This window comes from Hyla sarda, chromosome 2, assembly GCF_029499605.1.
Source record: "Hyla sarda isolate aHylSar1 chromosome 2, aHylSar1.hap1, whole genome shotgun sequence".
Classification (NCBI taxonomy): domain Eukaryota; kingdom Metazoa; phylum Chordata; class Amphibia; order Anura; family Hylidae; genus Hyla; species Hyla sarda.
In genome coordinates, this window is record NC_079190.1 from 365,902,875 (window position 1) to 365,916,707 (window position 13,833).

Consider the following 13,833-nt stretch of genomic DNA (forward strand, 5'->3'; position numbering starts at 1 on the left):
AATGGGCTATAGTCCAGCCCCCTCACTATATAAGGGGCAGCAATCTTTAATTCAGTCTCTTTGAGTTATGTGCTCATAGCTACAACATCAAAGTCTTTGCTGAAGCAGCTACCAGAGAACTTCAGGACAAGTGTTCAGCATCTGGAGTTCCACACAGCTACAACTCTCCAGTAAATCAAGTCTATGTCTGCTGTCACTGAAGTCCTGCACATAGTTAAGTCCAGTTTAATAACAGTCAAGTCTAAATTATAAGTCCAAGTCAAGTTTATTACAAGTATTGGTCCAGCAAGCTGAGAGGTCCTCTGGGTACTGCTCACATCTCTGGGACAATCTGGAAATAGCTGTGAAGATAATTAGACCTGTCTTCAGTTCAGTAAAGCCTCCGTTTACCTGCAACTGGTTGTGGACTCTTTATTCACTACTAGCCCGTGGGATAGCAGAGAATCCGGGCGTGTGGTGTTCCGGAATCTGAAAACCACACTGGCGTCATGAACACATTGGGGTTAATACCATCCAGCCCCCGGGGTTGATAACATCTGATCCCACCACTCATTCAACACCCGGGGCCCTGCCACTACCCACCATAGTGGCACACCACAAAGTATACAATAAAGTGCTTGAACATATTATGCATAACTGATATTTTCTCAGTGGGCCCAACACATGTGCAGCAGGCATGCCCGAGGAGATCCTCAGCCCACAGGACAGCCTTTGGTGCTGGGACACCACAAATGGCCGAAAGTGAATTTTGGATTCTTAAGAACAAATGCCTATGATCCATGGTATTTGTAAGGTAAACTTGAATAATGGGGAGTTGGAGTGATATTCCACTCTTAGAAGTGGGCAACTTCTAAGAGGTTATTTGATACATTGGTGTTTTGCATATGAATGTAGCGCTGGCCCGGTCTCCAATTTTTCAATGTGCATTTGTATTCTGGGGACCCAAAGTTGTTCATTATCCAGGTAGATCGAAGCGAGTGGCAGTGAGTGAAGAGAAGGCTCTGTATTTTCTGTAATTTGTAAATGGGCTGACACTCACTAATCGTAAGGCTATGTTCACACAACTAATATCCGCACAGAAAATCTCCATGCAGACATTCCGCAAACTGCAGACTGCACAGGAATGTGCTGTCAATGTGAACACGACCTAAGTGAAGGGTTTTCGTTACTTTGACATTCCTAAAGTGTGTTTTTTGTGTTACCTCCAGTACCACTCCTGTCATTTTTTGTATATTGGGGTTTTCTTTGTTAACCCCTTAACGATGCAGGATGTAAATGTACGTCCTGGTGAGCTGGTACTTAATGCACCAGGATGTACATTTACGTTCTAAGCATAACCGCAAGCATCGGAGCGATGCCCGGATCATGCACGGCAGGTCCCGGCTGCTAATCGCAGCCAGGAACGCACTGGTAATGGCGGACATCCACGATCCCGCGGATGTCCGCCAGCAACCACTCAGATGCCGTGATCAATACAGATCACGGCATCTGCAGCATCGCGGTCACTAAAATGGATGATCGGATCTCCCGCAGCGCTGCTGCGGCGATCCGATCATCCAGCATGGCAGCCAGAGGTCCCCTCACCTGCCTCCGCTGCCCTCCCGGCGTCTTCTGCTCTGATCTGCCTTTCCTATGGGGACTATTAAAGTGTAAAATAAAAGTTAAAAAAGTAAAAGTAAAAAAAATTTGAAAAACCTCCTCCCCCAATAAGAACGTAAATTGTCCCATTTTCCCTATTTCACCCCCAAAAAGTGTTAAAAAAATATTTTATATACATATTTGGTATCGCTGCGTGTGCAAATATCTGAATTATTAAAATAAAATGTTAATGATACCATACAGTGAACGGCGTGAACGTAAAAAAAAAGTCCAAAATAGCTGCTTTTTTATAGCATTTTATTCCCCCCAAAAAAATAAAAAATGGATTAAAAGTTTTATATAAGCAAATATGGCATCAATAAAAGGTACAGATCACGGGGGAAAAATGAGCCCTCATGCCGCCGCTTATATGGAAAAATGAAAATGTTATAGGTCTTCAAAATAGGGGGATTTTAAACGTACTAATTTGGTTAAAAAGTTTGTGATTTTTTTTAAGCGCAACAGTAATAGAAAAGTATGTTATCATGGGTATAATTTTAATCGCATTGACCCAATGAATAAAGAACACATGTCATTTTTACCGTAAATTGTACGGCGTGAAAACGAAACCTTCCAAAATTTGTAAAATTGCGGTTTTCTTTTTAATTTCTCCACACAAATAGTATTTTTTTGGTTGCGCCATGCATTTTATGATAAAGTGAGTGATGACATTACAACGGACAACTGGTCGCGCAAAAAACAAGCCCTCATACTAGTCTGTGGATGAAAATATAAAAGAGTTATGATTTTTTGAAGGCGAGGAGGAAAAAACAAAAAGTAAAAATAAAATTGTCTGCGTCCTTAAGAGGTTAAAGGAAACTAACACCAAGTTCACATACATGAAACCCAGTACACTGGGTTATAGTGAGGGTGAACAGGAGTCCATACATGGGCCACTTACTTTTTTATGTTTTCTTGTCGCCAAGTTTTCGCTGTTTGCCCTTCACTTGCGCTCTGAAGGCGGGCCCCCCGCCGGCAGCCTTGCTTTGGGTCCCAGAGGAAGGGGCCTAAGCCCGCCCCCCTTGTTCGCATATTAATTTTCCCCCTGAGCGCAGCGTGTCGGGAGAGCGCTCTGTGCAGTGTAACTGCACATGCGCCAGTCCCTCACTTCACCCTGAAGTCGGGAGTAGCGAGACTTCAGAAAGAGGTACTTCTGGGTATGGCGAGGGACCGGCGCTTGCGCAGTTACACTGCACAGAGCGCTTTTTCGACGTGCTGAGCTCAGGGGGGAAATTAATATGCTAACAAGGGGGGTGTTCCAAGGCCCCTTCCTCCGAGATCCAAAGCAAGCCTACTAGCCCGCTACAGAGCGCAAGTGAAAGGCAAACAGCGGAACTTTAGTGGACGACAACTCGGAGACAAGAAAACATAAAAAAGTGACCCATGTATGGACTCCTGATCACCAACACTATAAACCAGTGTATTGGGTTTAGTGTGGGTGAACTTGATGACATTTTTCCTTTTAAAGTGGTATCTTGGTAAACTGGTAACAGAAAAATATATAGATTAGTAAATGACTTCCATTGAACAAAAAGAAAACTCAGGCTTTCCAGTACTTTTTAGCTGGTATATGCCCTAATGGAAGTCATGTAGTCTTTCCAGTCAGACACAGTGCTCCTTGCTTTGTTCATATCAGGAACTGTCCAAAGCAGGACAAGTTTGCTTTGGGGATTTGTTACTGCCCTGAATAGTTCCTGGCATGGACGGAGGTGGCAGCAGGGGGCACTGTGTCTGACAGGAAAGAATACACTAATTCCTCCAAGGCATACAACAGCTGATAAGTACTGTAAATTATATATCTCTATAACTGTCTACAACCAGTTGATTTTGAAGAAAAAAATGTTTCCTCTAGAATACCCCCTTAACATTTTATAATTTAACTTAGCAATAAATAGGCTCATACCTGGTATCCTTTTTGTGAATTCTACAAGCACTTGAACATGCATCATAGCTGCTTCAGAGATATAATAGAATATTTCTTCTGGATTTGCTGATTCTTCTAGCTAAGGGAAAATAATAAAAAGCAGAAATGTTTTAATTTCAATAAATTCATACATTTTACTAAAAATATTTGCATTTAGCGAATATAAGCCTGGAAAGGAATAAAAATAGGGCTGATGATGATGACTCCATCAGCAAAATAAGTTGTTGCTAAGGTCTGTCCCATTCAGTAATTCTCTTTTCAGTATTACTGGAAAGGCACAGCTTATTGTATTCTTATTGTTTTACAAAATCATATTGCTTCATACATCCTAATCATGTCAATAGTTTCAGTAATAGAGCTACTGTTGTAAGAGGCCAGAAGCAGTGCACCCATCATTCCCACCCTGACACTTGATTGGTTCAAATGAAGCACATAATATTGCATACAATATTTTTTTCATCTGGCTTTACCCGAAGCAAAAACCACCTTAACCCCCTTAAAGGGGTTGTCCACCATAAGGGGATTTTAGTACGTACCTGGCAGACAGTAATAGACATGCTTAGGAAGGATCTGCGCTTGTCTTGGGGCTAAATGGCTATGTTGTGAGATTACCATAATACTGTGGCTAGCTTTTTGTGAACTGGTATTTCCTGTTTGAGTTTTCTTTTTTTGACTACAAATCTCATAATTCAATTTTCCTTCCTCCCTCACATCAGCCACTCCACCCATTGAAACATAAATGAGCTGCATCCATTCAAAAGACCTGTGGTTTTCAATCAGGGTGCCTACAACTGTTGCATTAGTTGCAGATTCCTCTTTCTCCCACCAAGCGATCCCTCCCCCCATTGAAGCAGACAGCTGACTAGTGAGTCAGGTCTTGGCCGTATTGCAGCCTGGGAAAATCTGACAACAGTCATTTTGTATGCTGTTAAAAATAAATATTGGGGTGAAAATCACAGAAGATTTGAGAGAAAACCATCGCACACAGGTACAGACACTTCATTATGAACTACACTAACTTTACTGCCCCTGTAGCATAGTCAAATAAAAATACCCCTTTAAGGCCAGCCCATTTTCACCTTAAGGACCCAAGCATTTTTTGCACATCTGACCACTGTCACTTTAACCCCTTAAGGACCAAGCCCATTTTCACCTTAACCCCTTAAGGACTGAGGGTTTTTCGGTTTTTGCACTTTCGTTTTTTCCTCCTCACCTTTTAAAAATCATAACCCTTTCAATTTTGCACCTAAAAATCCATATGATGGCTTATTTTTTGTGCCACCAATTCTACTTTGCAGTGACATCAGTCATTTTACCCAAAAATCTACAGCGAAACGTTTCTAGGCAATGCATTTTTCAGTAAAAATGATACCCTACATATATCGGTTTGATTTTGTCGTACTTCTGGAAAAAATCATAACTACATGCACGGAAATTTATACGTTTAAAATTGTCATCTTCTGACCCCTATAACTTTTTTATTTTTCTGCATATGGGGCGGTATGAGGGCTCATTTTTTGCACCATGATCTGATGTTTTTAGCGGTACCATTTTTGTATTGATCGGACTTTTTGATCGCTTTTTATTCATTTTTTCATGATATAAAAAGCGACCAAAAATACATTATTTTGGACTTTGGAATTATTTTGCGCATACGCCATTGACCATGTGGTTTAATTAATTATATATTTTTATAGTTTGGACATTTACGCACGCGGCAATACCACATATGTTTATATTTATTTTTATTTACATGGTGTATTTTTTTAATGGGAAAAAGGGGGTGATTTGAACTTTTATTAAGGAAAGGGTTAAATCACATTTATTAACTTTTTGTTTTACACTTTCTTTTGCAGTGTTATAGCTCCCATAGGGACCTATAACACTGCACACACTGATTTCCAGCACTGTTCACTTCAAAGCCATAGCTTTGGGGATTACGCTTTTTGGGGGTTAAAATGGGAAAAACTGGCAATTTTTATTTATATTGGGGGAGGGGATTTTTCATTTTTGTTTTACTTTTTACTTTTACATTTTCCAACTTTTTTTTTACACTTTTTATGTCCTCATAGGGGACTATCTATAGCAATCCTTTGATTGCTAATACTGTTCAGTGCTCTGTATAGGACATTGCACTGATCAGTATTATCGGCTATCTCCTGCTCTGGTCTGCTCGATCTAAGAGATGCCGGGAGACGGCCTGAGCAAGGTGAGGGGATCCGATCATCAGCGGCAGCGCTGCGGGGGATCCGATAATCTATTTTATTATGCGCATTGCCGCTGATGCCGTGATCTGTACAGATCACGGCATCTGAGGTGTTAATCCGCGGGATCGCGGATGTCTGCCGTTACCGGCGGATAGCAGCCGGAATCTGCCGTGTATGACGCGAGCACCGCTCCGATGCTCTCCGTCATACACAGGACGTAAATGTACGTCCTGGTGTGGGAAGTCCCGCCAAACCAGGACGTACATTTACGTCCGTGGTGGTTAAGGGGTTAAGCATTAATAACTCGGGACATATTCTACTTTATGTTCGTGGTAAAACTTTGTCGATACTTGCATAATTTCTTGGTGAAAAATTCCAAAATGTTGTGCAAAATGTGAAAATTTTGCATTTTTTTAAAAACTCTCTACTTATAAGGAAAATGGACATCCCAAATAAATTATACATTGATTTACATTAAAGATGAGCGAATCGAAGCTGACAAACCCAAATTTGTTAAGAATTTCATGAAATATTCGATTTGCAACGAATGCGAATATCGCCGCTCCCGCGAAATGCTTCACTGAACTTCATTTACTGCCGTCCAGGCTCCAAGGCTTCTAAAATGGCGGATCCACATGTCAGTACATGGGGCAAGGAACGCTGGGAAGGTAAGTAGGCGGAATGATCCTGAATCACATGCAGGATGCAGCCTATCAGCAGCTAGTCATCCCTGTGATGTCACAGCCCAATATAATCGGCAGCCATTTTGCGGCTCGTCATATCATTCATTACACTGCATAGAGATAGGACAGACATCACTGTGTGTGTATGTGTTACAAAGAAAAGCTCTTTCCAGCAGTGTTTCACATCCTAGTCACATACATCAGCGTTCTGGTGGACAGAGAGCAGTGTTTTTTTTTCTTCACTGAAAAGGATTTTTACTGCAGCCATTAACCTCCCAGTCACTTTCTTTGGCATTGTATTACCAAGAGGGGCAGATAGCTGTGTGTTGCCTCATACATTTCAACAAGCTGCCTTAACTTCATAAACCTTAGCAGAGGAGGCAGGAATAATTTTTCAGCGCAATTCTGTGTCTTTGTTCCACAACAAATCATCTGCTGGTTATACTAGTCTGTAGATGGTATAATACCCAGCAGTCCATTCCTAATAGTCTTTGACAGAGTGCAATTTTGTGTTTAGTACACAGCTTTTTTGTACTGCAGCACTGTTGTGTACTGCTGGTGTTGTACAAAAATAAGTTTATTTTTAAGCGTACTGTACCGCATTTTTCTGCCCTCATAAGTGCATACCACATACATACATCTAAGTAGTGTACTCTTTTGTACCTGTTAATCTGTCAAGGGCCTAGATACTGTGAAAGTCCAGGCAAAAGTAATCAACCACTGTTGTTTTACTAAAATACTTTTTTGAGTGTACTGTAGCTCATTTTTCTGCCCTCAAAATTGCATACCACATACCTACTTGCATACCCTAATCTGTCAAGGGCCTATATAATGTGAAAGGACAGCTAATAGTACACACCTGCTGCTGTTCTAGACAAATACTGTTTTAAGCGTAGTGAAGCGAATTGTGCTCCCCTGATATATGCAATAGGTATGTCAGGCAGAGTAGTGCCAGGACATGCACAGTGGAGTGGCAGAGGCCTAAATTCATCAGGCACAGGCAGAGGTCACAGCAGAGTAGGGGTGTGTGGCAGCCGGAGTCGCAGTGAGATGTCTGACCTCCCGGTGTCAGCTAGCAGTCGTGTCTCTACCAGCAACCCAGCAGCCGTGATTGATCAGTTCACTCAGTCATCCACTTCATGTGAAGTGACATCTGACACCCCCAGTCAACAGTTGGTGGGTTCCTCAGACTCAACCCTCTCTTGGCATGGCCCCCATGCTGCTGTTGCCACCTCAAGGCTCTGTCATTGTGCTGCTCTATGGTCTCCTTATGCTAATGCTGCCACCTCCAGGCTTGTCATTGTACTGCTCTATGGTCTCCTCATGCTGCCAGCACCTCCACGCTGTGTCATTTCGCCACTAAATGGTCTCCTCATGCTGCCAACACCTCCACGCTGTATCATTTAGCCACTATATGGTCTCCTCATACTGATGCCACCTCTAGGCTCCGTCATTGTGCTGCTCTGTGGCAGTGATTCTAAAATCGATGCCTGTAATCTGCATGTCATACTGAATAACAGTATTATTTCACTACCCCAGCACACTTCATGTGCATGTTAGAACAAAGCAAAGTGTTCTACACCCCTATTGAGGCTCTCTGTAGTCCTGTAGTCCATTTTTAATATATATTAACAGTGAATAAATTCAGATCGAACCGTTTTTTTTTTCCCAAAAATTTGGAGAATCGGCCAAATCGAATTTTTCAAAAGTTCACTCATCTCTATTTCACATATATAGTATGTTTCCTTTATGTTTGCATCATAAAGTTGACATGTTTTTACTTTTGGAAGACATCAGAGGGCTTCAAAGTTCAGCAGCAATTTTTTCCAATTTTTCACAAAATCTTCAAAATTGGAATTATTCAGGGACCAGTTCAGTTTTGAAGTGGATTTGAAGGGCCTTCATATTACATATACCCCATAAATGACCCCATTATAAAAGCTGCACCCCTCAAAGTATTCAAAATGACATTCAGAAAATATGTTAACCCTTTAGGTGTTTCACAGGAATAGCAGCAAAGTAAAGGAGAAAATTCAAAATCTTCATTTTTTACACTCGCATTTTCTTGTAGACCTAGTTTTTGAATTTTTACAAGGGGTAAAAGGAGAGAAATCATCACCCTAAAATTTGTAACCCAATTTCTTTCTAGTAAGGAAATCACTAATATGTGGATGTTAGGTGCTCTGTGGGTACACTAGAGGGCTCAGAAGGGAAGGAGCGACAATGGGATTTTGGAGAGTAAGTTTTTCTGAAATGGTTTTTTGGGGCATGTCACATTTAGGAAGCCCCTATGGTGCCAGAACAGCAAAAAAAAATTTTAAAAAAATATGGCATACTATTTTGGAAACTACACCCCTCAAGGAATGTAACAAGGGGTACAGTGAGTTTTAACACCCCACAGGTTTTAAAGTCGGATGTGTAAATACATTTTTTTTTCTTTCACTAAAATGCTGGTTTTCCCCCAAATTTTGTATTTTTACAAAGGATAATAGGAGAAAATGCCCCCCTCCCAAATTTGTAACCCCATCTCTTCTGAATATGGAAATACCCCATGTGTGGACATTAAGTGCACTGCAGGTGCACTACAATGCTCAGAAGAGAAGGAGTCACATTTAGCTTTTGGCAAAGACATTTAGCTGAAATGGTTTTTGGGGGGTATGTCGCATTTAGGAAGCACCTATGGTGCCAGAACAGCAAAAAAAACAAACAAGCCATGGCATACTATTTTGGAAACTACAATCCTCAGGGAACGTAAGAAGGGGTACAGTGAGGCTCAACACCCCACAGGTGATTGACGATTTTTCGTTAAAGTTGGATGGGTAAATTAATTTTTTTTCCACTAAAATGATAGTTTTCCCCCAAATTAATTTTTTTTTACAAGGTGTAATAGGAGAAAATGCCCCCCAAAATTTGTAACCCCATCTCTTCTGAGTATGGAAATACCCCATCTGTGAACGTCAAGTGCACTATATGGGTGAACTACAATGCTCAGAAGAGAAGGAGTCACATTTGCCTTTTGGAAAGCAAATTCTGCTGAAATGTTTTTTTGGGGGCATGTCGCATTTAGGAAGCCCCTGTGCTGCCAAAAGAGCAAAAAAAATCCCCACATGGCAAACTATTTTGGAAACAACACCCCTTAAGGAACATAACAAGGGGTACAGTGAGCCTTAACACCCCACAGGTGTTTGACAAATTTCCGCTAAATGTGGCCATAAAAATGATTTTTGATGAATTTTTGATGAATTAGATTTTTTTCACTAAAATGCTGGTGTTACCCCAAATTTTTCATTTTCACAAGCGGTAATCAGAAAAAAATCCTCACAAAATGGTTAACCCTATTCTCTCTGAGCATGAGAATATACCAAATGTGGATGTAAAGTGCTCTGCGAGCGAACTACAATGCTCAGAAGAGAAGGAACGCCATTGAGCTTTTGAAGATAGAATTTGTTTGGAATGGAAGTCGGGGACCATGTGCGTTTACAAAGCCCCTGTGGTGCCAGGACAGTGGACTCCCCCACATGTGACCCCCATTTTGGAAACTACTCCCCTCACAGAATTTACTAAGGGGTGCCGTGAGCATTTACACTCCACTGGTGTTTGAAAGATCTGTGGAACAGTGGGCTGTGTGAATAAAAAATTACATTTTTCATTTTTACAGATCACTGTTACAAAAATCTGTCAGACAACTGTGATGTGTAAATGCTCACTGCACCCATTATTACATTCCGTGAGGGGTGTCGTTTCAAAAATGGGGTCACATGTTGCGGGGGGCACTGTTCTGGCACCAAGGGAGCTTTGTAAACACACATGGCCTTCAATTTCAGACACAGTCTCTCTCCAGAAGCCCAGTCCTTCTCTTCTGAGCATTGTAGTCCACCAGCAGAGCACTTTATATACTCAGAGCATTTATATACTCAGAAGAAATGGTGTTACAAATTATGGGGTGCTTTTTTCCTATTACCCCTTGTGAAAATAAAAAATTTGGGATAACACTAGCATTTTAGTGAAAAAATTAAAATTTTCATTTTCACTTCCAACTTTAATGAAAATTCTTTAAACACCTGTGGGGTGTTAAGGCTCACTATACCTCTTGTTATGTTCAGTGATGGATGTTGTTTCCAAACTGGGGTCACATGTGGGTGTGCAAATCATCTCAAATGTACATGGTGCTCTCACTCCTGAGCCTTGTTGTACGCCCGCAGAGCATTTTACGTCCACATATGGGGTATTTCCATACTCAGGAGAAACTAAATTTAAATTTTTTACAATAACATGCTGGAGTAGACCCCAACTTTACCTTTTCATAAGGGGTAAAAGGAGAAATAGTTCACCAAAATTTGTTAGGCAATTTCTCCCGAGTACGGAGATACCCCATATGGGGCCCTAAACTGATGCCTTGAAATACGACAGGGCTCTGAAGTGAGAAAGCGACATGCGCATTTGAGGCCTAAATTAGGGATTTGCAATAGGGGCAGACCCGGATGCAAGAATGACACTTGCTTCCAATACCAAAATTAACCTATGGTGATGTTTCCCAAACAAGGTGCCTCCAGCTGTTGCAAAACTCCTAGCATGCCTGGACAGTCAAGGGTTGTCTTGCAATACTGGGAGTTGTTGTTTTGCAACACCTGGAGGCTCCGTTTAGAAAACAGTTTGTTACTTAACTCAGTGTTTCCCAACCTGTGTGCCTCCAGCTGTTGCAAAACTACAACTCCCAGCATGCCCAGACAGCCGCAGGGCATGTTGGGAGTTTTAGTCATGCAACATGGAGAACAGTTTGGAGACCACTGTATAGTGGTGTTCAAACTGTAGCCCTCCAGATGTTGCAAAACTTCAACTCCAAACATGCCCAGACTGCCCAGCTGGGAGTTGTAGTTTGGCAACATCTGAAGGGCCAGATGTTGCCAACCTACAACTCTCAGCAAGCCTGGACAGTCTCGGCATGCTTGGATTTGAAGTTTTGCAACATCTGGAAGGGCACAGATTGGAGACCACTGCACAGATGTTGCAAAACTACAACTCCCAGCATGTCTGGGCATGCTGGGAGTTGTAGTTTTGAAACTCCTAGAAGCAGCAGTGAAGATCACTTTACAGCGATCTTCACTGCTGCCTCTGGTGTCGCCGCCGTTGCATCCACATGCCTGCGCCTCCTTTCTGCGGTCCCCCCCCCCCACATCAAAGGCCTCCGCAGCCATCGCCGCCATCTTCCTCTGCTCTGCACAGACTTCTAGGGGCGGGCAGAGTAGGGAAAATTAACTTTCCTGACCGACCAATCGCTCCTATCCTTTAGGATGATCAGGGCTGTCTCACAGTGCCGATCATCCCTATTTTTCAGACAATCGGTTCACCAGAGACCCGATCAGCCCGGAAACACCGCAAATCGCCGATCTGAATTGATCGGCAATTTGCAGCAATGGCCGACATAGGGGAATGGGATGGGGGGGGGGGGGGGGGAACAATTTCAGCAGGCATCTTGGTCCGGTCCCTGCTCAGCGAGCGGCAAGGACAAGAATTCGCTGCTGACACCTCTTTGCATGTCAGGAACTGTCCAGAGTAGGAGCAAATCCCCGTAGCAAACCTATCCTGCTCTGGACAGTTCCTGAGACAGACAGAGGTGTACAGACAGAAGAGAAACTTAAAAAGAAAAGACTTTCCTTTGTAATATACAGCAGTTGATAAGTACTGGAAGGGTTAAGATTTTTAAATAGAAGTAATTTACAAATCTGTTTAACTTTCTGGCACCCGTTGATTAAAAAAAAAATACACTGGAGTACCCCTTTAATGTAACAAAAGATTCCATAATGATTAATAAAGTTCCAAAAACTATTTGATGATCTCACAAAGATGTTGACAAAGCATATAAATGGTAATTCCTGAGTTAGATTAGGTTTGTATTGTGGCCTTGAAATAGCCCTATTTCCTGATTTTACTAAATTGCACAAGAGAGCTTAGATGCACTGCATGCATTTAAATGTAACTGTAATACTGTAATACAACTTTGTGAAACTGGACCCACAGAGAATGAATGGAAAAAAAAATAGTCATTACAAAAATGAAGCCTGGGATATAAAAGACTGAAAGGGTAACTCTCATTAAAACAAATTTATGATACTGCACTCCTTATGGTAAATAAAAAATATTTCAAAAATTCTTTGTTTAAAAAAAAAATTAAGTATTCTAAGCTTTAATTGTGCTTAAAAAAGCTCAGGAGCACATTTTCCTCATCTCATACACAGACTTTGGACCGAAGTTCAAACACAGAAAGTGCAGCCTGGAGTGCTGAGGGGGGGGGGGGGTCCAGCCTCATCCAATCATAGCTCCTCTCACACTTAACTGCCATATGCTGTTGGTTGGACACACACCCCTCAGCACTCCAGGCTGCACTTCCTGTGTTTGGGCTTCGGTCCAAAGTCTGTATATGAGATGGGGGAAAATATGCTCTTGAGCTTTTTTAAGCACAAATAAAACATAGAAAACTTTTTTTTAAAGCAAAGTGTATAAAAAATATTTTTTATTTACCAAAAATTTGTTTTAATGAGAGTTATCATTGAAACTGCAGATGACGAGTGGTAGAAAAAAATGACAGCTAAAGGAGAGTATAAGATGACCATGAGGTACATGGCGCCTCTTAATTACCGTGTTTATCGGGGGATACCACTCACCGGCCTATAACACGCACCCTCATTTTACCAAGGATATTTGGGTAAAAAAAGTTTTTTACCCAAATATCCTTGGTAAAATGAGGGTGCGTGTGTGTGCATGTGTATACCCCGATACACTGTTTCTGACCCCGCAGAATCCCCCAGGAAACGTAGGGGGAGAGAGGCCGTTGCTGCCCGCTTCTCTCCCCCTGCCTTTCCTGGGGTCTAGAGCCCTGCTGCTGCCCCTTCTCTCCCCCTGGCTATCGGCGCAATGGGGCAGCGGCACCGATAGCCAGGGGGAGAGAAGGGGCAGCGGCACCCATTGCCGGTGCTGCTGCCCCGTTGCCTCCCCCATCCCCGGTTGTATAATTACCTGTTGCCACGGTCGGGTCCGCGTTGTTTCTGGCCTCCGGTGTGGCGTCCCCTGCGTCGTTGCTATGCGCTGCGAGATGCAATGACAAGTGACATCTTCAACGTGACGCCACTCGTCATTGCGCCGCGCAGCGCATAGCAACGACGCAGGGGACGCCACACCGGAGGCCAGAAGCAGCGCGGACCCGACCCCGGCAACAGGTAATTATACAACCAGGGATGGGGGAGGCAACAGGGCAGCGGCGCCGGCAATGGGGCAGTGGCGCCGATAGCCAGGGGGAGAGAAGCGGCGGCAGCAGGGCACTAGACCCCAGGAAAGGCAGGGGGAGAGAAGCAGGCAGCGACGGCCTCTCTCCCCCTGCCTTTCC

The 13,833-nt window shown here is 42.7% G+C and overlaps 1 protein-coding gene across 1 annotated transcript in view; it reads right to left on the reverse strand.

Annotated features, from left to right (window-relative positions):
* Positions 1-13,833, reverse strand: part of LOC130357956 (bile acid receptor-like) — a 124,274-nt gene that overhangs the window by 6,632 nt on the left and 103,809 nt on the right. The window contains exon 7 of the mRNA XM_056560728.1: positions 3,542-3,641. Within this exon, the coding sequence (XP_056416703.1) occupies positions 3,542-3,641 (100 nt within the window). The remainder of the gene's footprint in view (positions 1-3,541; positions 3,642-13,833) is intronic.